Source organism: Rousettus aegyptiacus, unplaced genomic scaffold, assembly GCF_014176215.1.
Source record: "Rousettus aegyptiacus isolate mRouAeg1 unplaced genomic scaffold, mRouAeg1.p scaffold_m13_p_7, whole genome shotgun sequence".
NCBI classification, from domain to species: Eukaryota; Metazoa; Chordata; class Mammalia; order Chiroptera; family Pteropodidae; genus Rousettus; species Rousettus aegyptiacus.
Window position 1 is genome coordinate 69,420,367 of NW_023416310.1, and position 27,488 is coordinate 69,447,854.

The 27,488-nt window shown below is 61.3% G+C and overlaps 3 protein-coding genes and 1 long non-coding RNA gene across 13 annotated transcripts in view; 3 read left to right on the forward strand and 1 right to left on the reverse strand.

Moving 5' to 3' along the window:
• The window catches only part of SNX8 (sorting nexin 8), a 28,245-nt gene extending 20,545 nt beyond the window's left edge, over positions 1–7,700 (forward strand). For 2 of the 4 annotated variants that reach the window (XM_016119119.2, XM_036224939.1), the window contains 7 exons: positions 196–276; positions 1,193–1,353; positions 1,946–2,078; positions 4,725–4,793; positions 5,059–5,205; positions 5,347–5,496; positions 7,535–7,700. In XM_016119119.2, the coding sequence (XP_015974605.2) occupies positions 196–276; positions 1,193–1,353; positions 1,946–2,078; positions 4,725–4,793; positions 5,059–5,205; positions 5,347–5,496; positions 7,535–7,603 (810 nt within the window). In that variant the 3' untranslated portion in view covers positions 7,604–7,700. Of the gene's footprint in view, positions 1–195; positions 277–1,192; positions 1,354–1,945; positions 2,079–4,724; positions 4,794–5,058; positions 5,206–5,346; positions 7,421–7,534 lie in introns of those variants that run through there. The other 2 variants (XM_016119120.2, XM_016119114.2) reach the window with 2 other exon arrangements.
• Positions 7,701–15,599: 7,899 nt separating this feature from the next.
• Positions 15,600–22,817, forward strand: MRM2 (mitochondrial rRNA methyltransferase 2). 2 transcript variants are annotated; one of them, XM_016119085.2, is made up of 3 exons: positions 15,600–15,779; positions 18,890–19,176; positions 21,266–22,817. In XM_016119085.2, exons 1-3 carry the CDS (start codon positions 15,742–15,744, stop codon positions 21,697–21,699), a joined length of 759 nt encoding a protein of 252 aa, XP_015974571.2. In that variant the 5' UTR covers positions 15,600–15,741; the 3' UTR covers positions 21,700–22,817. The 2 variants fall into 2 exon arrangements, with proteins under 2 accessions (XP_015974571.2, XP_036080833.1); XM_036224940.1 differs by lacking the exon at positions 15,600–15,779 and adding an exon at positions 17,646–17,768.
• LOC118605431 lies at positions 19,331–21,357 on the reverse strand. The gene is made up of 2 exons (XR_004952138.1): positions 21,252–21,357; positions 19,331–19,707 (listed from the first exon to the last, which is right to left on the reverse strand). It is a non-coding gene; the product is annotated as an uncharacterized LOC118605431 (long non-coding RNA).
• Positions 22,818–23,472: 655 nt separating the features above from the next.
• Positions 23,473–27,488, forward strand: part of MAD1L1 (mitotic arrest deficient 1 like 1) — a 202,555-nt gene continuing 198,539 nt past the window's right edge. For 3 of the 6 annotated variants that reach the window (XM_016119082.2, XM_016119084.2, XM_036224938.1), the window contains exon 1: positions 25,653–25,815. In XM_016119082.2, coding sequence (XP_015974568.2) covers positions 25,666–25,815 — 150 coding nt within the window. In that variant the 5' untranslated portion in view covers positions 25,653–25,665. Of the gene's footprint in view, positions 23,540–25,417; positions 25,482–25,632; positions 25,816–27,488 lie in introns of those variants that run through there. The other 3 variants (XM_016119080.2, XM_036224937.1, XM_016119079.2) reach the window with 3 other exon arrangements.

The window sequence follows — 27,488 nt, forward strand, 5'->3', positions numbered from 1 at the left end:
GGACCCCTTCTTGTGCAGGCCCCTGGGAAGGGGCTCGGCCTGGGTCAGGGTGGCAGAGACCGGGGGGCTCAGTGAACGTGAGCGCGTGGAAACATGCTGCTCGCGGGGAAGGGGGCGCCGCACTGTGGGCTTGGCGGGCCCCTCGCCGCTGCTCCGCGGCTGGTAGAGGGTCGGGTGTCTCTGCTCCCTTTGCAGGATGTGCAGAGCAAGCTAAAGGAGTCGGCTCAGGGTGTTGGAGACGAGTTCATGAACTGCAAGCTGGCGACACGGGCCAAGGTACTTGAGTAGCTTCGGTGCGGCCCCCGCCCGGTCGGAGCCGTGGCCCCTCCGCAGCTGACGTCTGCGTCCTGTGCGCCCGGAGCGCCCTCCCGCCCGCCGCAGGCTTTCCTCGCTTCATCCTCCTTTCCGCGGCTTGAAACCTGGCAGGCTTCACGCCCATCGTGCAGACGAGGGACGGGGCAGAGAGACTGCCGCTGGCCGGGGCCGGTGGCCTCCGAGCGGGAGGCCCGCGGGGCCTGGGCTTTCTCTCCGCAGAGCCACCAGGTTCTGGCCTGCGTGCCGAGGCTTCCTGTGGACGTACGTTCCAGATTTCAGGAGGTCGACTGTTGCCTGGGTTTATTTTCAAATTTAGTTAATCTGGTCTTTTTCTCAAAAGGACCTTAGGGTAGCTATTCGGGAGCTTTCTTCCTCCCTTTTCTTAAGCTGCTTCTGAGTACAAAATCAGGGACTCCCCTCTTTTTGTTCCCTAAGTTTTCTGTTTTCCAGGCATTGCATAGTCAATCGTAGTGAGTAGTGAAGCTGGTCAGAAGTCATCCTTAGGGGCTAGAGGAGGCCTGCAGAGGCCTCCGCTCGTGTGGACAGAGCTGTGCGGGAGTCTGCGCCCACCCTTCAGAGCTGGGAAGTCATTACTTGAGTGTTCCTGGCGGGACCTCCTGTTTGACCCAGTTTCAGTGGACGCCGGCGTCATGAGCTGCACAGGCAGTGCCGTCTGGTCCTTTTTTAGACCGGGGAGGCCCACCGCAGACACTGGAGTAGAGGTGGGGTCGCGGCTGGTCTCTGCACGACCCGCGCTGGGGCGTCTGGGCTCATTTGCCTGTTCGCTCGGATGGATTGCTTCGTCCCCTGCGGCTTGTCTGTTCTGAAAGGCGTTCAGCATCTAGTGACAGTTTTTCTTCCTGTGCTCACCTGACAGGACTTCCTCCCAGCTGACATCCAGACTCAGTTCGCAGTTAGCCGGGAGCTGATCCGGAACATCTACAACAGCTTTTACAAGCTTCGCGATCGGGCTGAGAGGATTGCGTCAAGGGCCATCGACAATGCTGCTGACCTCCTCATGTTCGGGAAGGAGTTAAGGCAGGTGGCCCTGTTGGCTTCCATGGGGCCGCTTGGGCGGGAGGCGTCCTTAGACTTCAGTGCTGGGCTTGGGGCAGCCCATTGTGGTAAATGGGTTATTTGCCATAATAACCCATTTCACTCCAAGAGGGGAAGCAGAAGGCTGGGCAAATGGGAGCTCATGTTTGGGAGAAAAGAGGGGGAACATTCAGGCAGAGAAACGTGGGTTCCCGGACACGTGGGCGCTTGCCAGTCTCGCCCGCATCCTCTCCTCGTCATTGGGATCAGCCTCGAACAGAGATCGGCTGGTCTCAGACAGGGCGCGGGGCTGTTGCCGGGGGACTCGGCCACCTCTGTGGTCCCCAGGGCACTGCTCAGACCTGCTGGCTCAGGGCAGCTGGGTGGGGTCTTGTGGGGAAGAGCTGCTTCAGCAGGTCTGGGGGCCGAGACGCTTTCTTTAACGGGCGCCGGGTTTCACCACACACTGTTCTTGGAGCGGTGAGGTCTGGGTCAGGGGACTTGCGGGTTGCCCAGGGGTGACGTGCTCGAGCACAGGGAGGTGCCCGCTTCGAGGCCTTGAGTGTCCCCTCTCCCGTGTGTTTCGTCTCCCCAGTGCTTTAGGGTCTGACACGACACCGCTCCCCTCCTGGGCCGCTCTGCACAGCAGCACGTGGGGGTCCCTCAAACAGGCGCTGAAAGGCCTCTCAGTGGAGTTTGCACTGCTTGCTGACAAGGCCGCCCAGCAGGTGAGTGAGTCTGCTCTGCTCTCCATGGCCCCCGTCCCCAGGGCCGCCAGAGCCTCGGCCCAGGGGAGCGCCTCCGGAGCCGCGCAGCGGCGTTCTGCGTCTGAGTGAGCGGGCCGCTGTTCCGGGTCAGGGCTGCGCATCCCTATCTGTTCTCCAGTGGCTTTCCTCAGGTTATTTGCGCTCTTCAGCGGCTAGATGATGACAAAGGCAAATTGGGTTCTGGTCACTTGAAACTGCTGAGAAGTCATAACCCTTGGAAACGTCGTCTGAGACTACACTTCTGGGTGTCCCAGAGTCCTCGTGCATTGTTCTGGTCAGCTAGGCCTGTGGGTGACTCGCCAGAGCGGTGACTCGGCTCCAGTGCCCGAGACGCTCCCTCTGGTTGCCCTTGGCCCCCAGTGACCCTCAGGGGATGCTGCTGCTGCACAGACGGCTGGCGCTTTGTAGCTCTGCAAGGGACCCACCATTGGGGATTAATCCGAAGAGGCATCTGGGGGCTTTTCTGCTCTAAAACTGTTACAGTGTTTTGAGGGTGAGACTCGCAGCCTGGTGCCCCGGGGTGGCGAGGCGGCCAGCGGGTGGTGCTGAGTGACCTGGACGAGGAGCGAAGGCCCAGCCGTCGCCTGGCAGCCGAGGCCGTGTGGCAGCCTGCCGGGAGCCCGGTGGCACAGGCGGCTCTGTGGCTGAGGAGTCAGGGGCATCTCGGGCTCGCGGCGGGTGCTCGGCCAGCTGCCCGGGATGTCTCTGATGAAGCCCTTGGTCCGGTTGCTGGCGCAGAAGTCCCGGGCTGCTGCACCAGGGCCATCTCCAGGCAGATGGTGTCCGTGCCTCTTCCGGGGACCGAGGGTGTGCTGGCGGAGTTTGGCTGCAGAGCGGGGCGGGCGAGCGTGGAGCACCACCCCTGCCTTGGCAGTGTCGGGCGCTGGGCCCTCGCTCCGGTCCTTGGGTCCCCGGGGCCAGTTTCCGCATCGAGTCAGAGCACGCAGGCTGGACCAGATCCTTAAAAACTTCTACGCAGCCCCCTCAAAGCTCCGTCCGTGTAACGGGGAGGCGAGGCTGTCCTGGCCCCAGGCCCGCAGCCCTCACCCCCCCGCCCCGGAGCCCAGGCGGCCAGGCGGGGCCCTGCGTCCTGGCCCCGGCCGGGTCTCCACTGCCCCTCCTCTGCTTCAGGTCCGTGCTGTTTCCCTTTGAGCAGGGGCCGAGCGTCAGGCCCATGCTGGGTGCTCGTGTCTGGCACCCCTCCCGGCTCAGAGGCTCTGAGCCCATTTCCCAAGTGCTGCTTGGCGATGGGGGGTCTGAGGAGGTGTCGTTTCCGGGACACCCATCACGTCCCAGGTGGTGCTCGTACTGAGTGGAGTCCGCGGCCAGACGAGCCGCAGCCAGCACCGGGCGCCGTCGCTGAGCACGTGAAGACGCCTGGGGGCTGGCTCGCCCGCCCGGCGGTTTTCTCTGAGGTGGCGGGGCGCGTGCTTTGGTGACGGTGTCGTAGGTGGTGGTGGTTTAGGGTCTCGGGTGGCACGGAGCCTGAAATGGGCCTCGTTGTCATTGCCACGAGCGGAGGGACTCTGAGTGCCTCTCTGCTGCAGACTAGGGGAGGGGCCTGCATTCTGTGTCCCTCTGCCCAGTCAGGAGGACCCAGGGTGCCTGTGGCCATTGGGTGTTTGAACCTGCAACCTTCTTGGCTGGAATCCCTGCTGTGACTGTAGGGCCGAGTGGCCGGGAAGCTCCTAGCTCAGGGGCCAGGGGCCTGAGAGTCCCTGAGCTGGTGCCAGAGCCTGGGTGGGAGCCCCATCGGACTGGTCCTCATTTTCTGCTGCCTGGTGGCCGCACCCTTTCCGTGGTCGTGGGGTGAACCTCAGCTGTCTGTGCTGGGGCTCCAGGGGTTCCAGAAGGGCCCCGGTTCCGCTGAGGAGCCAGCAGTGCACCTGGAGAGGGGCTCAGCAGACTCGGTCTCATTCGTATCCCCAGGGTGCGCTGAGCGACTCCAAGGGCATGGCCTGGCCCCTGTCCCCGTCACTGTCGGGGACACCTGTTCCCCTATCAGCCCCCCCACCCCCCCGTTCTGCTGTTGCTGTCGCCCGTGTGCGATGCAGGTGCGGGAAGAAGCAGCCCCTGCCCAGCCGCCTCTCCCCTCCTGTGCCGTGCAGGTGGCGGGGGCGGCCTTTCTCAGCCCCTCTGCCAGCCCCAGCACGCAGCACGCCTCCGTCCGGCGTGTCAGCTTGCGTCTCTCCCGTGCAGCAGTCTGTCCCCTGCTCTCCTGTCCCTGTCGTCAGAGCTGCCTGACTCCCGTCGCAGCCCCACCCTCCCGCCCCGGCCGCGGCTCCCTGCCAGCATGCTTGTGTCGGAGGTGGGAGTGGCGGCCCTCCGGCTGTGTGGGGGGGGGCGGGGGACGTGTTGGCCGTGGCACGCGGGAAGGACCCGGCACGCGGTGCTGCTCAGCAGGCACACGTGGGCAGGGGCCTTGGAGCTGGAGGCCCACAAGCCGGGCTGTGTGGCTTCGCCTCGTGCTGGGCGCTGTCGTGTTTTGGGGGGCTCTTCCGCGGAGCCGGCTGGTGTTCCCAGGAAGGGCCGGCCCTGGCCCGTGGACGTGTGCAGCCCCCGGGTCCAGTGTGTGCTCGGCCTGCTTAGCCTGTTCTTGTTCCCCAGGGCAAAAAGGAAGAGAACGACGTGGTGGAGAAGTTGAACCTCTTCCTGGATTTGCTGCAGTCCTACAAGGTGAGTCTGGGCCGCTCCTGCTCAGGCCCCGTGAGCTTCAGGGCTGCGGCAGGGAGGGCGAGGAGCAGCCAGGGCTGCGGAGGGAAGGCGGGCCAGGTGCGGGCGGTCGCCGTGGGGTGCCCCGGGCCTCTGGCTTCCCTGAGCGGAGGGCTTAGGAGTGCGGGCTCCTCCTGCGACCCCTTGGGCATGCCCCCGGCCTCTGTGGGCAGCCGGGCAGCATGGGGGCTTTGTGAGAGGCAGGCCGACCCGCAGCCCCCCCCCACAGGACCTGTGTGAGCGGCACGAGAAGGGCGTGCTGCACAAGCACCAGCGTGCGCTGCACAAGTACAGCCTGATGCGGAGGCAGATGAGCGCCGCCGTGCACAGCCAGCAGCCCGAGGCCGTGCAGCAGCTGGAGTCGCGCATCGTGGAGGTGCGCCCCGCGGGGGCCTGTCCCGGGGCCAGCTGGATGCCGGGCTGGGCTGGAGGGGGCGCCGGGCCCGGGCGGGAGGGAGGACGGTGTGCCGCCAGGGCTGCCCGCGGCCCGGGAGCAAGGGGGCCTCTCCGTGTGCAGCAGGAGAGCACGGTCCAGACGACGGAGCTGCGGCACGCCTTCTCCCTGTACTGCCTGCACCAGGAGACGCAGCTGGTCCACGCCTGCCTGCCCCTCACCGCCCACCTCCTCGGGGCCTTCGTCGACTCCCAGATCCAAGGCCACAAGGAGGTGGGCTCCCTGCACCGCCCAGCCCGGCCGCCCTTGTGGTTGACCCTGAAAAACGGCCTAGGGGAGTTGTGGGGTGGGCCGAGCACCGTCCAGACAGACCCCCTGTGTGGCTGGAGTGCTCGCTGTGCAGTTGTCCCGTGCGGGGGCGGAGGGGCGGCAGGACTGCAAAGGGCAATCTCTCATCCTCTGGAGGGGCCTGGGAGTCAGGGGTGAAGTGCTCAGGATCCCCAGGAACGGAGACATGGAGAGCAGAGACCATGGGAACCGGCCAGGGGGGCACCGTAGCTGGGGGGTCCTCGAAACCTTGGTGGTGACTCCGGAGCCTGTGGGGACACCTGGTGACCGCATTTCAGATGCTGTGGCAGCATTTGCCCGGCCGGAATTATCTAGAGCCATCTGCTCTAGCGTCTGTGCGTGGCCCTTGGCTCACCCTTCCCAAACGGCGGCACAGGCGTCCATCTGCAAGCAGCCGGGGTCCCGCGTCTGGCCAGGGCTGAGGAAGCACTTGAGCAGTGACCTCGTCGGCCCCTGCCTCTGTGGCCGTGCGCTTTCTCTGTTTTGGGTCGTCCTGGTTCCTGCAGCCCAGCGCCTCCCGCCGGCACAGGGGGCACTGCCAGCTCCTGAGGGTGTGTCCGCCAGTGGCAGCCCCAGCTCCTCTCCGTGCTGTGCAGGCTCAGGCTCAGCATTTCTACAGCCGTGTCTAGAACCCCAGCTCTGTGACTCGTGAGCTCTGCCGGCCTTGGGTGGGTCGTTCAACTTCTGTGGCCCAATTTTTCTCTCTCTGAAAAATGGCATAAAATGCGCCCCTCCTGGAGCAGCTGGGGACTTGATGGGAGCCAGGCTGCAAGCGGTCACCCTGTGCCGGGCCTGTGGCTGTGCTGGGCACACAGCCGGACCACGCAGACCCTGTCACCAGGGACTTCGTAGACGAGCAGGAGACCCAGATCGGTCGGCAGGCTGGAGGGGCACAGGCTTCTCCCGTCCTGTGCGGACGGGGCGGGTGGGCTCCACGCTCCTGCAGGTCAGCCCGGGGGCCAGGGAGCTCCCTGTGAGCCCATAGAAGTCAGATGCGTGGTTCAGAAAGGTCACTGGTGACAGCTCGGAGGGCGGGTTACGGGTGAGAAGACGGAGTTTACTTGTCCAGCCGCAGGCAGTTGTGACTGACCAGGTCAGTGGACAGTGAGACCCAGGTCCAGCGCCACTTGTGCCAGAACCACCTGGAGAGTCCGTGCAACCTGCAGACGACGGGGCACAGATCCCGCCACAGCCCCAACTCAGTCTCTGGGGCCAGGGCCTGGGGGTCTGCGTTTGCCGGGCCACCAGCGATCCTGGGCTGTGCCTGGGTGAGGCGCCAGGGCCTTGACCCCGATTTCTCTGCGGAGGGTGACTGAGGAGCCCCTGGTCTCGTGATGCGGAGACCGGACCCCGCTCCACTGCGCGTCCTCGGCCACAGGGAGCCCCTGGTCTAGTGATGCGGAGACCAGACCCCGCTCCACTGCGCGTCCTCGGCCACAGCCGGCTTTTCTGCTGTCGACCACCACGCCACCAGAGCTGACCCGGACGCCCGCCCACTGCCTGGGCCTCGCTGACCCTCGTGCCCGCGGTCTCCCCTTCTCACCTTGGGGGCCGAGCGCGTGGCGGGCGCGGGTGGCGTGACCCCTTCCTGCCGCACCTCGTCCCCTGGGGCGGTCACCTGGTGGTCGCTGTCCCCGTGTCCGGCCTGCTGAGCCAGAGGGCTAGTGCTTACAGGGCTGCGAGTGGAGGCGACGCGTTTCCTAAACTTCGACGTCAGGCAGCCTCGAGCCCCTTCCGTCTTGCGTGCAGGGGGCGGAGGCACGGGCCGTCTGTTACCCCTGCATTGGGCCCACTCGGGGCTGGGGGGGCAGCCGCGGGGGAGGCGGCATGCCAGCTCGTGGGGGCACGTCCCCTCCGCCCTGGCCGCCGGGCGACCGGTCCCCGCGGGCGCCGTGTGGAGAGTGGTGTGTGGGGCGCTGGCGCCACCCGCTCACCCAGCCCTCCTCCCTCCTCCCTCCGCCAGATGAGCAAGGTGTGGGACGACCTGAAGCCCAAGCTGCACTGCCTCTTCACTGGACCCAACAGCACCTGACCCCGCCAGGTCCCCAGGGATGGCCTGTCTCCTCACTCGTGCCGCGAGGACCCGGCGGCAAGACCCGCCGGCGTCCTCACTAAAACTTCTTTCCAAACGGTGTGTCCCTGTTTGATTCCCTTCAGAGGGCAGCGGTCCCCCGTGCCCCATGGGCTGCCGCCCTCAGGCGGGAGAGCTGACGTCAGGGCCGGCGGGGCCGAGGACCCGGCGTGGGCTCAGGCTGCGGCCGTCTGGGCCCGCGATGCGGTCTGAGGCCCGCGCCGCTGCTGGGGTGGCTGCCCCTGGCACCTGGAGGGCCGCGTGCTGCAGGGCCTCCCCCAGTGCGGGGCGCCGGGGGTGCGGGGCCCTGGGGGGGCGGGGCTGCCCTGGGCGGGGCACAGCTGCACGGGGAGAGGGCAGCCCCGGCGCGGCGTGAGTGCGTGAGCCGGACCCTGGGGGCCGCCGGGCACGGGCAGGCACTGCCCCAGGGCGCGCTCCAGCGAGCGGACACGCTGGGGCCCTGGCGCGCCGCGGCCTGAGGGGCGGCAGACGGGGCGGCCTGGTGCGTCTGCCGTTCGTCCCGGTGCCAGGAGCTGCTGTCCTCCCGGGGAGATGCTGCTCTTCGGGGCTTAGAGGGGGCCGTGGGGGAGTCGTTCAGCCTGGGGCCTCTCAAACTGCCTCACTCCCGGGCGACGAGAACCCTCCTCCCAGCCTCTCCCCACGCTTGCTGGCCCAGCCCCCTGTGCCCAGGGGCCCGGCATTGCGGCAGCTCTGGGCGTGACAGAGGGCGCTTCCTGCTCTGAGTGCCGTCCACGCGGACATGGAGCAGACGGGCCCCCTCGGCCCCTCAGGCGCCCTGGCCCTTACCGTCTCGTCGGCCGGGAGAGGTGTCGCAGGAGGCTCTGGCTCAGAGCTTTTTCTGTCGGATGTGGAGTCTGCCTGCTTCTCGCCCACCCTCGCGGGCATGCAGGACCTGAGACGGAGCTGGAGGCTCTGGGCGACTGCGCCTGCAGATGGGCTGCCGCACCTCATGGCCCGGGGGAGGTGTGTCGGGGCCGCCCACGATTCCCCCCGTGTGGAAGCAGCCGTGGGTGTGGGCAGGCCAGCCGTGCTGCCCCAGCCAAGGCCCTGCTGGGCCGACGTGCGCCTCCCGTCTGAGGGGCAGGCCTCTGCTGCTCCACGGGGCCAGTCCTTCCCAGCGCTGTGCACTTGAGCCATAAAGCGCGTCCTGCAGTGGCTGCTGCTCACCTTCTGGAGTCTGTCATGGGTGGCAAGGGGCAAGCCACCGCCAGACGGGAGTTATGCACACCCCAACCAGGTGGGCTGGACGGCTGGCCCGGGGCACAGCTCGCACGCTGGGGCAGCAGCGCGGGAGGGTGACAGGGAGTGGCTCCCAGGCAGGTGGAGGCCCTCCTTGCCAGGTCACTGGAGAGTTCCAGCATCAAAGACGTCCCCCTGATGGCCTCTGCTGCTGGCACACCTTCCTGCAGGGAGCAGGGAGCAGGCTCCTGGCTGGGGTCCGGGCCCTGTTTTGGGAGGCTCCCCAGGAGGGACGCTTTCTGGCCCATCTGCTTCCAACCTGGGCGCCGTGGAGGCCAACAGGAGGACACTCAGGAGTGGCAGAAGGTCACGTCAGCTGGGGACAGCAGAGGCTACCTTGTCCCACAAAGTTTCTTCTTGGCCCTGAGCCTGGGCTGCTGGCCGGGGGCTGGCGTTCTCTGCTTTGTCCTGGGGAGGGTGTGGAGGCCACTCCGCTGCGGGTGGGGGCTCAGGGAGGCAGGAGGGCAGGGGTCTCCTGCACGCCTCCACCGTGCCTGCTGCCAGCCAGGGAGAGCTGGCTGCCACCACAGCCTCGCTTCACCTGGCGGAAGGGCCCCCGCTGTTACCGACGGGAGCCCTGCCCCAGGGACGCCGGAGCGAGACTGCCAGCGCCCAGCTCACTCGGTGGGGACTGGACACGCCCTGGCATCGGGCCGAAGACGGGGTCCGGGTAGCCTCCGTGGGGGCAGTTCTGTGCGATGCCCTTCCTCTTGCTCTGCGTGAGTCAGGTTTTCCATGTGAAACTCTGCATCAGGCTGCGGGACTCAGTCACCACCCCTCCGATAAACTGGACCTGTCTACACATGGTCTGCACTCCAGGACTTTATCCACAAACTGACAAACTATTAAACATGCTTATGAAACAGGGAAGCTGTGAGTTCTCTGTGTATGTGGGTGGTGACCCTCCCCAGGGTGGCCAGAATTTGGGACTAGAATGGCTGTCCTCCTGGGCTAAGGAGGGCAGCTCACCTCAGCTCATTAGGGGCGGGGGGGGGCGGTGGGTCTTAGCCTGGGCCCCAAGTTTCCCAGCTCCCCACTACACGGGGTGGGGGAGGACACACCTGCAGGCCCAGCTGTGTAGTCCCAGCAGGAGCCTGTGGCATGGAGCAGGTCAGCGCCACCAGTCCACGTGGGGCCAGTGTCCCCCATCCCGTGTCTGCCCGGTGGTGTGGCTCACACCCCAGTACATCTGGTGGCTTCTGAGGATGGGCCTGGAGAAGAGTGCTGAAAAGGTAAGAGAATTTTTTTCTTTCCCAACCAATCCCATTCCAAACAGAGCCTCAGCCAGGGCTGGGCTCGGGCGTCCAGCGGGCGCACAGTGCGGCTGCTCAGCAGCCCGGAGGCGGCGGTTCGGCCCCTGTACTGCCCACCTCGCACAGCGTGGTGTCCAGGCCCTGCAGCCTGAAGTGCCTGTGGACTCTTCCGAAGCAGGAGGGGCAGCCCTTAGCTGTCATCGGGCCACATGTCAGTGACGGGCACCTGGCCCAGTGGAAACCACTGAGGCCACATCTGTGGCGGGTGGGAGGGAGGACAGGGTTCCAACCGGGCCTTGGCGCCCTCTGGGGGCCAGGGCCAGTCTCCCTGTCGTGACTCGTACACACATGCGGGCTTGTGCTGGTGTGAGGTGGCATCTGCCCGTGGCAGACAGAGGTGCCGCGCTGCGCTGGCTCCCAGCCCGCAGGGCGGAGGGGACCAGGCCTCGGGACTCACCGTCGCTCTCCGTGGGCGTCCCCTGTGCTCCGTGCGGAAGACGTGCACGCCCGTGAGCTGGGGCTCACCCACGGGCTCCAACCCGAAGCAGCCCACTTCGCGCAGCCCGTGTGCGGTCACACTTCTGCAGCTCTGCCAGGCGGTGGGGACGTGGAGACGCCCGCGTTCACGCAGGCCCTGTGAGGGCGGGGCAGGGAACCCCGCGCCCGGTGTCGGGCTTGGACACGGCTCCCTGCCTGGCGGAGCTGGCATCACCTGGGGCCTTTTCAGAAACCGATTTGTTCAGAGGCTCTTTGGGGGTGGTCAGTGTTGGAGGGTCCGCAGGTTGGGGTGCATGGGCCTCACTTGTCAGCGCGGCTCTGCCCCATGCAGCAGACGGGGCCTGCCGGGCTCAGCTGCTTGGTGGGCTCGCGGGAGGTGGCTGGTGGTGGAACCGGGGGCGCGCAGCCCATCCGTCGGCTCCCGCTCGCCCCACAGCCGCGGGCCCCTGGGCCCTGAAGCGAAGCCCTCCTGCCCAGGAACCACCCTTCCTTGCTGCGCGTGTGCTCAGCACAGATCAACTGCCGGCTCCTGCTGGCCTCCCCGAGGTGGGCTGTGCTGGGCTTGCCCTCGGCCCTCTAGCCAGCTGTCTTGCGCTGACCCCAGGGCGCAGGCTTTGGGCCTGGCTTGCCCATTATCAGGCCCGCTGTGCTCGGAGGAGGGTTTGGGGTCAGTCTCAGCATGTGAGCACATGCCAACTCACCAGCGGCGCGGCCAGGATGCCCTGGAACACACCGGGTCTATCTCGAATCGGACACCTAGAATACACAGCCCTGCGAGCTCCCCGGACGCGTCGCCCAGAGCCTGCCTGCTTTTCAGGGTTCCCCTGACGTGCACCCCTGTGAGACGCTCACGCACCACACACTGCACTGGGCCTCCCACGCGCGCAGCAGAGCGCCACGCACAAGGAGCTCATTCAGCCTCCGCTGCTGCGTGTCGCCGAGTAACAGCTGCACCCTGCTTGTCACGACCCTCCCCGCCAGGAGCCTTCCCACCACGGCAGGCGCCCCGCGCACGCCCCTCGCTTCCGCTGCTCGTCCAGGCGCCCGGCAAGCACTTTCTGGAAGAGCTGTGCTCAGGACTCTGGGGACCCTGAAGCCACTGCAACCATGAAACTCTGTCCCTCCCGTTAGGGACTCTCACTTCCTCACTGCCCTATATTTATTTTTGTTTCTATTTAAATGTTCTAATCTCGTCTGACCATTTGTAGTTGTCTGTAAAAACGTCTTAGCTTTGGTCTCCAGCGACCTTAGGAGCACGAGGGGCACTCTCTGGGCCTGTGAAGAGCCCGGGAGACCACCTGTGCATCACGCACGGTGGGGTCAACGGGAGCGTAAGCCGACAGCCCTGGGCTCGGAAACCACCTTGACCTTCCCGTGGGGCCTGGAGCTGCTGCCACCTGCTGCCACCTCACCTGGAATTTATTCACTGAGACGGTTCATGAAAATTAGACTTGACCTAAAACTGAGTGTGCGTCTTCACTTGGGGGCGCAGATGGCTCCCCAGTTAAAGCACCAGATGCGCTCGGCGGGGCCTCGCGCCCTCTCTGGCAGCAGGCTGGATCTCGTTTTTAAACACGTCAGCTTCTGATTTAATGTTTTGACTGCTTTTGGTGAGTCTTCCCCGAGCACATGGCACTGTGTGAAGCCACCGCCGCCTCCGTGGCAGAGCTGAAGCTGTCTCGCGGCGGGGACGGCAGGCCGGTGTGCCTGACTGAGTCTGATGCTCGGTTCCTCGGACGGCAGATGGAGACCAGGACGAGCGACGGGAGACAGATGGCGGCAGCCAAGTGCCCGCGGGGCGTGCGGGGCTGCCGCGCAGCTCGGGACTCCCGCTTCAGGGGCCTGTGCCGCTTTCCGGGGTTGCCCCCAGGGGAAGGATGCAGCCCCTTTGGCTCAGATGGCGCTGGGCACAGCCTGGAGGGGATGAGCATGCGCACATGCCACCCCAAGCCCACAGCTGAGTGAGGCTCTCGAACTGGAGTGCGCTGGGGCCCTGAAGGGCAAAGGGCCAGGCAGTGGAGAACGCGGGCACCAGACTCCGCCGAGGCTGCCAGGGCTCCCCTGCAGTCAGAGGCTGAGCCGTGAGCCTGGGGCGGTTGGGGCATCATCCCCAAGGCCAGTGAGGCCCGACAGCTGCCGGAGGCCCCCGGCCTCAGGCCCATCCCGGCCTGCCCCTCGTGTGGATGAGAGAGTACAGTCCGGCTGGACCCCTCCCACAGCGGCGGAGGCACAAGAGTCCTTTGTCAGAGGGTGTCCTGACCCTCACCTCCATCCCCGCCTGTGCTCCAGCTGGCACCTGGTGCCCCCTGGGAGAGGAGGCAGGTCCTGAATAGCCCCGAGTCGCTGACCTGAAGGCTCTGGGCTGTCTGGTGCACACGGTCCACATGTGGCCTGGTCTGAGTCCAGTGGGCAGTGTGGCCCTGGACGGTGAACACGGGGCCTGACTCAGGCTGAGGCCCATGCCACGCTCATGAAGAGCCTGGCCCTTTAGCCCACTGTTTCTGAGCAAGGAAGCCACCAGTGTCCCGTGGCCGCCAGGAGGTTATCCTCCAGGGCTGACGTGCTGCCTGCAGGAGCGGGGTGTCCTTGGGGACGCCCAGCTATCACAGGGAGCTCCCTCCACAGCCCCACCTGCTGGACGAGGCCCGTGGAGTGTAGAGACTCGTGAGCCTCTGAAAGGGTATCTGAGACCTTAGCACAAAGCCGTGACTATGTCTGGACAACAGTCATTGATTTTCTGACGGTTTTGTGATCTGCAGCGAGGTCAAGACAGAGGAGAGGGTCACGGACCATGGCGCTGCCACTCAGTGGCCTCTGGCTGTCCAGCATGTGTCTGGTCAGCTGTGCGAGTTTATTCATTTATCCACGTTAGGCCTGTAGAAGGCCTCCCCATGCCGGTGCTGGGGGACCGCAAGGGGAGCCAGCACCCTGGTTCTATGGCGTCTTCCATGGGCTACGATCAGCGGGCACCAGTGCGGTGGGGAGCCAGGGGTTTTTCGGTAAGTGGTGCTGTGCCAGCTGGGCACGAACGTGGGAAAAACGAACCTCGACCCTCTGCCTTCCACCACACGCACAGCCCCATCCCAGGTGGATTCAAGGTCTAACATTTCTACAAGTTGAAGAAGAAAACTTGGGAGAATATCTTCTTAAGCTTGGGGTAGGCAGACATTTCCTAAATGGGACGCAAAAAATGATGACAGTATGGAAAAAAGTTACACATGGGGGTTACATTAAAGTGATAAACTTGTTTACCAAACTCATTATGAGTGAACAGACAAGCAAAGATAAGAATCACACCTGACTTCTCAGCAAGAATCGAGAGTGCAGTCAATATTTAAAGTGCTGAGAAAAACCCGCCAACCTAGAATTCTGTACTCTGTGATACTACCCTTCAAAAGAGAAGGAGAAATAAAGACTTGCTCAAACAAAAACTCAGGGACTTTGTTACCAGCAGACTTGCCTTGTAGGAAATGTTAAAAGTTCTTCGGAGAGGTGGCAAATAAGACAGGGCAGAAACAGATCTACGTCAAGAAAGGAAGGGCACCAGAAGGAACGTGGAGGTGAAACATTTGATTTTACTTATTAATCGATCTCACAGGTACGTTTGGCTGAGAATTCGCTCCCGAGTGCCTCTTGTGCATGTACCTACGCTTATGTCTACCTAGTGTGAAAAGGACGGCAGCAATGCTACGGGGAGGGGAAGGAGGGGTTGGGGCGGCTGTGGGGTGACTACCGAGAACTCCCGCTACCTGCGAAGCAGCCCAGCGCTGCTTGAACATGAACTTAGATTAGCCGTAAATGCATATTGCAAGCTCTACGGCAGCCACTAAAACAGGTAAACAAGAAAACGGTATAACTGTTATGTGAAGAAAGAAGAGAAAAAGGAATCATAGAAAATGTTCGATTAAAACGACAAAAGGTAGAAAAGACTGGAAGACAAAAGTAGGAAAAAGAACCAAGGCGACAAACAGACCCTGGGTGCGTGGGGCCGAAAGCCGCGTGCGCGGCCGCTCCGCACGTCCGTCCGTGGTCTAAACGTGCCGATTCAAAGACCAAAATTGTCAACGAAAACCAATAAAGTGCACCTAAGCCATCAAAAAAGAAAAAAGCATTGCCAAAGTGAACGGGAAAACAACCCACTCATGTTGTTGAGGAGGGACCCACTTTAAATTTAAAAAGGAAACGGTGGCGAGAAACACACCACGCCAGCTCTAATGGAAAGAAAGCCTGGTGTGGGCCCCAGGCCGGGACAGGGATGGACCCTGTCGGACAGACAGACAGTCGGAGCTGACTCAGCGCAGGGACGTTCGTCACCAGGAAGAAAAGGTGCCGCACCGAGAGCGCGCGGCCTCCAGGACGCGTTCCCTGCCGCGTGCGAGCCAAACGCGGGCGAGACCAGCAGGGCCGCGAGGGGGAGCGGCGCGGCCCGCGGGCGGAGGCGGCGAGCAGAAGACCAGTAAGTAGGACGTGAGCGCAGAGCTGCGAGTCAGTAAGAAAAGGCCGGCGGCCGCACGTGAGCAGACACGCCAGGAGGACCTGCGAGCGGCCGGCGACACGAGCAGGCGCTCAGCCTCGGCGAGGCGTCGGCCCACGGCCGGCACGGCCGGCACGGCCAGCTCGGCCAGCTCGGAGAAGACGGAGCACGGCGCGGCTGCCGCGGGGAGCGAGCGGGACTCAGCCCGCAGGTGCTCCCGTGAGCACAGCCGCCGCGCGCACCGCGGCTGCCGCCTCCGGCTCTGGCCGCGCCGACACCCACGAGGACAGGGGAGACGCGGGCACCAAGACCACGCAGGGCCGTTCCCAGCAGGACCCCTCACAGCCCCACACTGGGAGCCAGCCACGCGCCCATCGCAGCGGGGGGAGCCGTGCGCGGTCACGTGCGGGACGCCACGCAGCAGCCGGCACGCCGGGAGGAGGGGCGCACAGGCGCGTCCTGCACGAGCCGCTCACGGGACGCTCTGCCCGGGCCGCGCCGGCGCCTGTGACTCGGGTGGGTGCGGGGAGAGCAGACTCTATTCCCGCTCCGCGCCGTGCAGGTGGCGGACCCGGGTCTTACGCTTCCCGCGACGGAGCCTGGCACCTTCACGCATGCGCATTACGCTTCCGCTCAACCAGGCTGACAGAAGGTAAGGTCCTGGCTTCACAGAGCACTTCCAGAGGGACAGATGGGAGAGGAATAATTAAACACGGTTAGAAAGGGCAAGAGTGCTGTGAAGGATGAGATTTATCGGGACAGCTGGGGTTGGGGCACCTCCCTGCACGTGAAGGCGGAGATCAGCCGGTTCGCGAAGAGTGTGTGTGGGGGCGGCAACGGCTTGGGGTGTCTGGGCAGAAGCGTGTCCCAGTGAGGCAGGGATGGGGGACTGACCAGCCCTTCAGCTAGAAAGGGGCCAGGACTTTCCAACCCAAGCCTCACACGCAACAGCTTCCTAAAGCCACCGCTGCCACCGCAGCAGCCGGCGTGTGGCGAGTGCTCACGGAGCCTTCACACGCACGGCCTCGTTTAACCTTCACGACCCTGGGAGGTGGACACCATTATCCCCGCTTTGCAGGTGCGAAAGCCCACACTCAGGAGTGACGGGCATGTTCCAGGTCACATGGCCCTGCCCCTCCTCCCTGACTCAAGGTCAGGCCCTCGCCTTCCCCACCTCTTGGCCCTTCCTCCATGGTCTCGCCTTCTTGACCTCCAGTGCCAGGGTGTGTGGCTAGGGGTGTCCATGGTCCCTGTGGTTCTAGAGGGAGGGCAAGAGGACCGGGTCGGCTGGACTTGGGTGTGCAGGGCAGCATGTGTGTCGCGGGGCCGTGTGTAACGGAGGTGTGTTCTGGGGGGCAGAGAGGGGACACCTGCGGATGAACTGTGGTCTGGGGTAGACAGGCCCTGATGTGCAGGCCAGGAGCTGGCTACACTTTCGCTCCTCACTGCTTAGCACCGGGCTGCGCCTGCTGAGTCCAGCCTCGGTGCCCAACGGCACCAAGATCACCATCCGTTCACCCAAGGGCTCTGGGATCTGGCCTTTGCCTCCGCACTGTAAGGCTTCCTGGTCCCCAGGAAATGCGGGGCTCCCGACAGACAGGGGTCCACTCAGTGAGGCCTGCAGCGTTCAGGCTTTGCTCACAGCTGCTGTGGCTCTGAGGCCTGGCACTCTGCGCGCACACGGGGACCAGCCGACCCGCCCGCGCCGACAGGCGTGCGCATGCGCAGTGGGGAGCGCTGAGGCAGGACCAAGACCAGGTTCCTGTGGGCCCATCCCTGTCTCGGCTTGGGCCCCACTCAGCACGTCTCCTGCTCTGGGGCCCACACCAGGCCAGACGCAGGATCCAGGACCAGGCTCCCCCGGAGGTTCGGGTTCTGAGAACAGGGACCTTCCTGGGTCCCCGAGGTTGGGGGTAGGTGGGGGTAGGTCTGCAGGAGAGGCGGGTCTCTTTGGGCCTCACCTGGCCTATTCCGGTCCAAAGCCCTGGCTAAGTAAACTGATGGTGACAAAGAGGAGGGTATGGCATCGTCAGCTCCCAGCTACTAAGAGTTGACCATACAGGTCTTGCCAAAATTCACCCCTTTAACAGACCCAACGACGCTACCCACTAGCGCTTGCTTTCCCCGTTTGCGAAGGAAGAAACCGAGGCTCAGTGTCAGTGTGACCCAAGATCGAACAGCGGCCAGCGCGCGCCCTGGGTCTCCAGTGTCCGGCCGAGCTGCGCGCGGCTCCTCCAGGGCCTCCCCGGCGTCGGGCCGGGCGGCCGCCTGCGGACAGCGGGCAGGAGGCCGCGTCCGCGCAGCGCCGGGCAGCCGAGCGCACCGGGGGGCTGGGACGCGCGGGTCGTCGACCCGGCCTCGGCGCCTCCAGGCCGCGCCGCCCCCCCGCCCGCCCCTCCGGTTCCCGCTCCGGCCCCGCCCCGGCTGCCCCGGTCCCCCGCCCCCCCGGCCCCGCCCCGGCTGCCCCGGTCCCCCGCCTCCCCGCACCCCCGGCCCCGCCCCGGCTGCCCCGGTCCCCCGCCCCCCCGGCCCGCGCTCCCGGCTCCCCCGGCCCCGCCCCGCCCGCCCCGGTCCCCCGCCCCCCCGGCCCGCGCCCCCGGGCGGAAGGCGAGCGCGCACTTCCGGCGGCGCCCATGGCGGGGTGAGCGGCGGCGGCCGGCGGGGCGGGGTGCGCACCAGGTCGCTGGGCCGCGGGCGGGGTCCCAGCCCGGACTCGGGCGGCCCGGCGAGGTGACCGGCTGCGGACGCGGCGCCGAGAGCCGCGACGCTCCGAGGAGCCACGGCGGGCGGGGGCTGCGGGGCTTCGGCGAGAGGCCGGGGCGGGGCGCCGCGGGCGGGCGGCTGGCGCGCGGCTCCGGGAAGGGGGGCCCGCTGTGGCCGGCCCCGGGGCCTGGGACGCGGGCTGGCGCCGGCGGGGCCGGCCGCCCGGATCCGGTCCCCACCCCCGAGCGCCGAGGGTGGTTCCGGCGCCCGGCACCGCTCTGCGCGCTTCGCATGAGACCGCTCGGCTTTAGAGGTCCCGGATCTACTGCCTCCCCATCTTGCCAGCCAATCTGCCGAAGGGGCTTCTGCCGGTGGCCGAGGGGAGAGCGATAGCTCTTTCTCGTAGAACGAATGGATTAGAACCTGTTTTGTAGGTCTGAGAGTTCAGGGAGGGGAGGAGTGAGTAGCTCCTGGCTGTCCACAAACTGTTGAAAACCCAGTTTTGCCAAAGATGAGGCAATGGCCTTTCACCTGTTCGCACGGGCAGCTCAGGCTAGCCCCATGCTCGGGGACCAAGCAAGGCAAGGACCTGGCCTGTGCGCCTGTCCCCGTCTGGCAGAGCCCTGTGGACATTGGGGCCAGGCGAGAGACCGGTAGTGAGCACTGGCGCCCAGCACTGGAAGGCTCGGTGGAGGCCAGCAGGGCGACTCCCTGACGTCTCCATCCTGTGTCCGCACACGGCCATCCCTAGTGTCCTAAGCTCCTCCGATAAGGACACTAGTCCCAGTGGATCAGGGCCACATTTTAACTTAATTACCTCTTTAAAGACCAGTCACATCCCGAGGTTCTGGGGGTTAGGACTTCAACATACAAATTTGGGGAAGCTACAGGTCAGCCCATAATACCTGCGCTCTGGCTGTGTCCTTAAGTTGCCCCCCCTTTTAGGTCTCCATGCCGCATCTCAATGAATGCCCAGGTTGCACCAAACCCGCCCCCTCCCCCCAGTACGTGACCTGTGGATCTATGTGATGCCAGCCTGCCTGCTCCCTTTCTCATCAGGTCCTGGAAGCTGGTGTGTGCCCTTCGGTGTCAAAGCTTGCACACTGCTGGCAGTCGCTACAAGGCTAGGACTGGTGCCGAGCACTTGTGGCTGACGCGGCACCTGAAGGACCCGTTTGTGAAGGCTGCGAAGCTGGAGAGCTATCGGTGTCGGAGCGCCTTCAAGCTTCTGGAGGTGGACGAGAAGCACCGGATCCTACGGCCCGGCCTCCGGGTGTTAGACTGTGGGGCGGCTCCTGGCGCGTGGAGCCAGGTGTCTGTGCAGAGAGTCAACGCTGCAGGCACAGGTGGGGCCTCCTCCTGCTCTTAGGGCCATCGCGAGTCTGTGGACGCGAGCCAGCTGCCCTCCGCCAGAGGACATGGAGGGGTCGAGCCACTTTCTGAAGGCACAGGTGTCTCAATTGGTTGCTTAGTAGTAATAATAAAAATAGGACACGGGCATTTTCAAAACGAAAGGTAGAAAGGTATAATGAAAATTTAAACCACCTCAAATGATACCACATTAACATGTACATTAATACTGGTTTGCGTCCTTGGAGAATTTGTTTTTGCACACTTACTGCCATATACACTTTCTTTTCAAAATGCAGTCATACCAGTCTTGCTGACTTAGAGCCTTGATGGAGCTTTTTCATTTCCTGGTATGTTGACATCTTTCCCTGACAGTACTGTTGACTCGCCCTGGAGGTGTCCAGGTCCTGGACCCTGAAGCTCTAGGTGTCCTCAGGGTCCTGCTGGGGCTCCAGGTTCTCCACGCTGGCTAAACCCGAGGGACTCAGCTTTTGTCTCGTGTGTGTGATGGTTTTGTCAGAAGTTCTCTATATAAAAACGTTTCCCCTGATTAATACACAGGTAAACCTACCACCCACACGACTTGGACAACCTGCCCTCAATCAGCGGCGCTGTGCTCCAGACAGTGTCTCACCTGGGCTGCCTTAGGTCTCTGGCTGGTGAGCCCAGTGCTGTGGTGGGTGTCCTTACCACCTACATTTCCTGCTGTAAAGTCAGAGTACTGCACACACTAGTATGTGACATGTGGCAGTTTACAAAGTTCTCTCCCTCCTCGGAATAGGGACATTTGTGCTATTTTCCTAACGAGAAGTTTGAGGTTCAGTGACCTGTTGAAATTGCAGACCTGGGACTGCCCCTCCACTGGTTCATTCATCGGCCCCACTACCTGGCTGGGATGCCTCACGGGCTTGAGAACAGCTTAAATTTTTTTTCCTTTTTAGATCAAATATTTATTGACTGAATGAGTTTGTCAGAAACTTAAGTTCTTTCGCCATTACTGAGTCTATCCATAGACCTCATAACAGCTAACTTCAGTGGTTTCTATTCCTCTAAAGTGGCAGAAGCAAAGTGTGTGGATAAAATGACCCGGTTTCATTTTCTCCCAGAAGTTGCAAAATTATACCCAGAGCCGTGTGCCGTTAGTGGACACCTCCCGAGGTAACGTACGGGATGCTAAAGAGCACAGGTGCATGAAGCGAGACATCAGATGTTGCCCTTAACAGCCGAAAATGGAGAGTTTGGGCCTTTCAAAAATTAGGTTCTCTGCAAAATATCTAGACTTCTAATCTTTATTTGGAAATGCAACACCCATTTTCTTCCTCCTCCTGTGGAACACCCTTTTTACTAAGCAGACTGAACTAGCAGATCCTTGCTTTATCCTTAACCCTGACACATAGAGCAGAGCAAAAGCCCTCAGTGTTGGGAGGTGATGCAGAGGGGGGATGCCAGGGCTTGTGGAGGGGGGGGGGCTCTGAATATGGGTGCAGCCTGAGAGGGGGAGGTAGACCTCAGCTGTGCAGGCACAAAGTCTTGCTCTAGGTGAAACAGTGCCATCTTTCACAGTTGGTATCACGCAACTCGAGCAAGGCAGCAGTTTTTGGACCTTACCTTGCATCTGGCCCTTCCCTCGTTTTGGCTTGTCTCTAAGTTTCTCCATGGAAAAAAACTGGGTTAAGCTGCATGAGTGGATTTGTTGATTTAATCCAGAGGCACTGTATAAACTAGTGCATCATTTTCTACTTTATCGTGCATCATTTTCTACTTTATCAAAAAGCACTCAGAGATGAGGCCTCTCAGGAAAAGTAGCCTCGGGGAACAATGTGAAGTCAGAGTCAGGTCCCAGGTTTGCCTTTCACTCTGGGACAGTCACTTTGCCGCTCTGCTCTGGTCTCAGCTGTAGGGCGCAGGACCACCAGTGCCCCACCATGCGCTTACGGGGTATATAGAAAATGCAAAAAGACCTGTGTCCACATTATTTGCACATGGGCTCTTTTCCTTGGTCCTATTTTATTACTTTGTTGCATGTATTTTTGTGAGAAGATACAGGGTGTAAATAAATAACTGCACTCACCATTTCTTCCTTAGAGCCCAGCACTCCTGTTGGCTTTGTGCTCGGGGTAGACCTTCTTCACATATCACCCCTGGAAGGAGCAACTTTTCTGTGCCCTGCTAATGTGACTGACCCGGGAACCTTCCAGAGAATCCAAGAACTGCTTCCTGGTGGGAGAGCAGATGTGATTCTGAGTGACATGGCACCCAATGCTACAGGGATCCGGGGCCTTGATCATGACAGGATCATTGGCCTGTGCTTGTCCCTTCTGGACATGGCTCCCCACATCCTGCACCCTGGGGGAACATTCCTTTGTAAAACCTGGGCTGGGAGTCAAAGCCATCGGTTACAGAAGAGACTGACAGAGGAATTCCAGAACACAAAGACCGTGAAACCTGAAGCCAGCAGGAAAGAATCTTCAGAGGTGTACCTCTTAGCCACACAATACCGAAGAGCTGTGAAAGACTGAGGTTTCTTCTGGCACCTCTGGTCCTTGTCACTGCAAATGTAGGCTGCATGCTTTCCTGAAGTGTGGCTGGGCGAGTCCCAGCTAGATTTGTGATGCATCAGGTGGGACTAGTGGGGGGGCTTTTTTTAAACCAAAAGATGGGACAAAACTATATTCAGTGTCCATGACAGATGACAAGAAGCAGACGGCAGGATAAAAATGACTGCACCGAGGCCCAGCTGGAGACCCACCTCGTGTCACTTGCTCATCTTACAGACTGTGAGCTAATTACAGAGAACAGCTTTCCACCATTGTCCCAAGGACACAGCACATAGGTTTTCAGTTCTTATAGGCTACACAGTATAACATAGAAAAAATCTGAAATTTCAATCTGGGGATTAATTTCCATCTCTGGTGAATGATCTGGAAACCTATCCATTCTTCAAGCAGTGAGAATTCCCAGGGCAATTAGGGAAGATGTATGAATTTATGCGTGAGGCGGTGCGCTTTGTCTTTTGCTGGAAATGCACGTTGCTATATGCCAGGCTCCCTGGACCGTAAAGGTAATTGCCAAAGCAAGCAGCGGTGTGGTGTGTTCATTTATTCCCTTTTGCTCTTCCAGGAGCTTGGTGCAGCTTTGTAAGACAGTATAGATTGTTATCTTAAGGGATTTTTATGCAAGGTTTTTTTTTTTTTTTAATTACTGGTTTCCTCAAAGCCATTTCCTGGAGGCATGCTCATCCCTCCAGAAGAGTTTATTAACTGTAACACTGATTTACTCCCAAGGAGCAGTTGGGGAAAAAGATCCCTTGGAGCTTCCATCAGGGTCCTAGGGCTTAGTTTATCTGCCCCAAGGAGACTGCAGGCTGGAGGTTTCTTTTTTTTTTTTTTTCGGTTGCACTCTGGTAAGTCCAGAGAACGTGGTGTCCTACCTGCACCACGTGCTCCCGGTCCCCAGCCCATTCATTCTGCCCCACAGAAACTTCTCGTCCTCTGGAAGAAGGGAATTCAGTGTAGACCCTGGGCGCGTAGCCTTGGGTGGGGCAGTGCAGGGAGGAGGAGGAGATGGAATTGAAAAATTAAGTGGGACATATAGTATGTATTACTTTAAACTATATTAACATATTATCAAGTTAAAATTTAAATATTAACATGTATATGATGTGATAGAGCATATAATGTATTTGCTTCTATTAATATAATTGTTAATTTACATTATAATTTGTTAGCTACCATATGTAATATAATTATAAAACCACAATATTATAATTATAATATATAGTAACTACATGTCATAGGCTATAACACGGTCCCAGACAGACCGAGGCTGCAGTCGTCCCAGGAGGGACCCGCTGGAGAACGGAGGACCCAGGCGAGGCCCACGCCCCGTCTCAGTGTAGAATAGGGGATCCGGGCGGGGGCCCACGTCTCCACGTCTCACACGGTATTTTTTTTCCCCAGTGGGCCAGAGAAAAGTGAAAGAACGCACCGGTTCAAGGAGGTACGGAGGTGGCAAGCTTTCGGGGCGCAGCCGCGCGTCAGGAAGGCTGGGCCCTAGAGGCCCCGCGGGCGGGGCGAGGCAGCTGCCTAGCGGGGGCCGGCCCAGCGCGGAGCCGGGGCACCCGACGGGCCCGCGCGCCAGCCCCGCGCCGCGGGTCCTCGCGGAGGGCGCCCCGGGCGCGAGCGGCCCCGGGAGCCGGCTCGGCGCCTCCGGCCCCCGCGGCGCGCCGGGCGCAGCGTCGGGCCCGCCCCGCGCAGGTCTCGCGAGAGCAGCCGCACGTCTCGCGGGGCGCGGGCGCGGAGGAGGGAGATCTGAGCGGCGGCGCGGCGGCGGCGGCGGCGAGCCGGCGGGGCAGTTGAGGTGAGGGTCGGCTCCCGGGTGGACGCCGGGGGGCCGGCCGGGCTGGGCCAGGGGCCCGGGGCTTGGGAGCCGTGGGGCGCGGCGGCCCCGAGGTCCGCGGCCGCCCGCTGAGGTGGAGGCCGGGCGCCGCCCCCTCGGGCCCGACCCCGCGCCCCCCGGCGCCCCGCTCCGCGCTGTCCTCGCGAGCCTGGGCCCGGGCCGAGCCCCGGCTCCCCTCCGCATCCCCGCGCCCCCGCCCCCAGGCGTCCTCGCCGACCAGCAGCAGCGGGACGTGGCCGGCGTCCACGAGGGTCGAGGGGCGCCGCGGAGGAGTGGGGGGCAGCTTTCCGGAGACTGTCGGGGGGCTCGGGGGGTGCCATGCCCCCGAGTGCCGCGCTTCCGGTGTCACCTGTGCCGTCCCCCCCTCCGGTCTCCGGTTGCGCTGAGTGTGGTGGTCGCCGCGCCCTGTCGCCGGCGGAGGCCCGCGGGGCGGGGCCTGTGGCGACCTCCGCCCCGGCGCGGCGGGGCCCCTGGCGCGCGAGCTGCGGGGCTGGTGACCCCCTGGAACTTGTCGAGGTTCCCGTACTCACCCCGTTGCCGAGGACGGGAGGGGCGGTTGCGCGGCCGTGCGCTTTGGACCGCCCGCCCCGGGCAGCTCAGGTTCAGCAGTGCGCCTGAGCCTCCCGCGTGGAGAGGGCGGCGTTGGAGCTGCCGCCTTGTCGCGCGCCTCCCGGAGCCTGGTGCCGGGCGGTCGAAGACCTGTGTGCTCTTTTCGGTCCGGTGTGTGGCGCGCGTCAGTTCTCGCAGGCATGGCTTCTTGGGAAGGGGATGGATGTATTGGCTGAGTTTCCTATCGTGGGAACTCGAGGCCCTGCTCGGATCTCGGCGAGTGGATTAGCTCGGCAGCCTCCTGCCGTGCAGGCGCGCGCGCGAGTCCCAGCACCGCGAGTGCCCCGCCTGGTCTCGCCCCCAGTGCATTCTCCGTTTGTAGCAGGAATGAGAGGCGCGGAGCACAGCCCCGCCGTGCGGGGGCGGGAGTGATGGCCTATCCGAGACCAGGGCTCTGCGCACAGTGCACGGTTCTTGTTACGTGGGAAATTCAGAATCAAACTAAGATTCCTCACTTCCTGTTTTTTTTTTTTTTTTGGATGGGGGGGTTTTGGTGTTTCTAATACTTAGGGGAAATTAATGAGAACTAGCTTTTCCTTAGAGGAAAACAGCACCAGTAGGAATTCACACCTGTGGGCTGTTAACTGTCTGGGACACTCTCCCACCTCTCAGCAGGGTTGGTGTGAGGCCATAATAAGCACAAGTTTGGAGATGCAAGTTCTTTGCTGCTGCTTGTCCTCAGCACTTCATGCATTGGCTTGTGGCATACACTCAACCTTTAGAGCCAGACAAACCCAGGTTCCAATCTCAGTTCTATAACTTTTTGAAGCCTCATTTTATGTTATCTCTAAAATATGTGTAAAAAGACCTAATTCATCCGCCATTGTGAAGATTGAGATGTCCTATGTCAAATTACAAGCAGAATGATGGTCAAACTGTGTGGCATCAGCCACACCATCTGCCTCTGAAAGACTTACAGCCACTGTAATCTTTACAACTGCTTTGCAAAGTAGGTTTTATGATCTCAATTTACAGATGAGGAGACCGAGGCTCAAGGAGTCTTGGTGCCCAGTAAATGTTGCATACCTTTCTTTCTGGTACCTAGTTGAAAATAGTAGTACTTTATTAATGCCGTTGTTGGCAGCAGCGCTGTGGTCATTATCCTTACGGCCACTGCTCCGTGCTGTTTCTGATTCCCAGAAGTGAGGCCTTTTTTGAATGCTTACGTGGAAGGTGTGCCACTGGACTGCTGAACACCTTCCGGGAGCTGTCCGTCTGTCCTGCGGGTGTGCAGCTCATCGTTCTGACAGTGGCTTGGTGGTGTAGTGCTTTTTATGCCTCCCTTTCTTCTCTGGTAAACCAGCAGTATGGGATCCCAGTTAACCCTGCAGAATGTGGTTATGGATACGAGAATATTTTAAGGGCTCCGAGAGAGTGCTAGTGGTGTGGGGGTGCCTCTGGGCAGCTGGCGGAGCTGAAGTTGCATGGAAGGGCTTGCTGTGACCCCTCCCTTGTCTTCTTCCAGAAGGGACGTGGCCATGGAAGACCTTGGGGAAAACACCACTGTCCTGTCCTCCCTGAGATCTTTGAACAACTTCATTTCTCAGCGAGTGGAGGGAGGAATTGGACCGGATGTTTCTACCTCTGCCCAGGGTTCTCTGCAGATGCAGTACCAGCAGAGCATGCAGGTGAGTGCCCTGTGTTGGGATAGGGGTCTCTGAGTGAAGACACCTTATCCTTAGGTGGGGCCTCTTCAAGTTCTGTGTAGTTCAGATGTGTGACATGTGTTGGGGCCTCTTGAGTAAAGACTCCTACCCTTAGGTAGGTGGTTCAAATTCCATATACAGCAGATCCTTGGAAAACATCGTTTCGTTTCTTAGGTTGATAAGATGCCATAGGAACTCAACTCTTGTTTTTATCAGTTTATGGTAAAATTGGTTTTATCCGTCATTTCACTCAAAGTTGCAGAGCATATGGATGACATTAAGTGAGGACTTCCTGTAGTTGAGGCAGGTCAGTGTTTTCTGGGCCTGGAGGCCAGCTGGCTATCTCCCAGATGTCTAACATGGATGTTTATAGTTTGGAAAGCCATGGAAGCCATGGTCTGGCCCTGAACTGTCCTGGCTTAAAAGCCTGGTTTACCAGCACCCAGAGCGCGTCCGCTCCTGAGCGCTGCACTCACCGTGAGGCTCTCACAGGCACTGGTGTTAGGGACGGAAAGCTGGACTTCCTGGGAGCATGGCCACCAATTGCCCAGCCAGCTGCTGGCTTCCTTAAAGGCTGTGTTAGGTTCTTGGTCAGCCTGGCGGGAAAGCCAGGGTAGTGAGCAAAGGATTGGGAGAGCAGAGATCTTAGACCTTGAGGGAACCATTTCCAGAACTTGGCTTCGGTCTGCCATCGGTGATCTTGAGAATTTTTTTTCTGATTGTAGTGTCATTTCACTATGTTTTGAGTTCTTGACAGTGCTAATGGTAGATGCAGTTTAAGGTCTCCTGAAGGATTTCCAGCTCTAAAGTGTTGTAGGTTCAGTCCAGGTCGGTGCAGAGATCACTGGGCCCACACTGGGAGGGGGCGTGGTCTGCAGCCTCATCCAGGACCGCTGCGTCAGGCGATCCCTGACTTCCCTGCTTGTGTTCCTCCTTCCCTGTCCATGGCCTGTGCTGCTGGAGCCATCCTGCGATAGCGTCCTGTGCCAGACGTGGTTCCTGTTGCTCTGGATGCCCCGATGAGACCCGGGCAGCCTGCGCTTGGTGGAACAGAGGCTGATGTCTTTTGCATGTATTCGTTTACTGAACACTTGAATTACCTTCTGTTTGTTAGTGGACTAATTTGCTCACTGCCCTTTTTTGGCAAAGACTTTTTTTTTCTAAAATTAGGGTTTTTTTTGGTTTTGCTTTAGGTGTTAAAATGCTTATGAAATGATGCTGGTAATACACTTTTTAATAAAATGATGCTGGAAACAGGTTATAGTTTTTTTTTTATTTGATCCTTGCTCACAGGTCTAAAAGTGTTATTTTATTGATGCAAATGCCTGGAAACTTTTGGCCTGTAAGGACTATGCAGTCTAGAGTTTTGGAGGTCTCCAGTACTTACTCAGCCAGTGCTATGGGGGCGTCCCCAGGAGAAGGGTCAGTGATTGAGTGGCAAAGCCAGAGTGAGCTGGTTACAGTCATGCTACACAAGTACCTGCTTCAGGGCCCCGACCTGTCTTAGGACTTCGGTCAGTGGTTCTCTTTCCTATTGTATACCCCCACCCAAACTGGCAGGTGAGGAAACTGGGAACACTACAGGTCTGGAGAGCCTGAGGAGCAGAGATCAGTATTTCTTGCCCACCATCCCCTTCCCCCTTCTTTTTTATTAA

Coding starts and splice junctions, on each gene's coding strand:
- MRM2 (XM_016119085.2), top strand. CDS start 15,742: ATGCGCATTACGCTTCCGCTCAACCAGGCTGACAGAAG. Junction 15,780..18,889: donor CTCAACCAGGCTGACAGAAG/GTAAGGTCCTGG, acceptor CTTTCTCATCAG/GTCCTGGAAGCTGGTGTGTG. Junction 19,177..21,265: donor AGTCAACGCTGCAGGCACAG/GTGGGGCCTCCT, acceptor TTTCTTCCTTAG/AGCCCAGCACTCCTGTTGGC.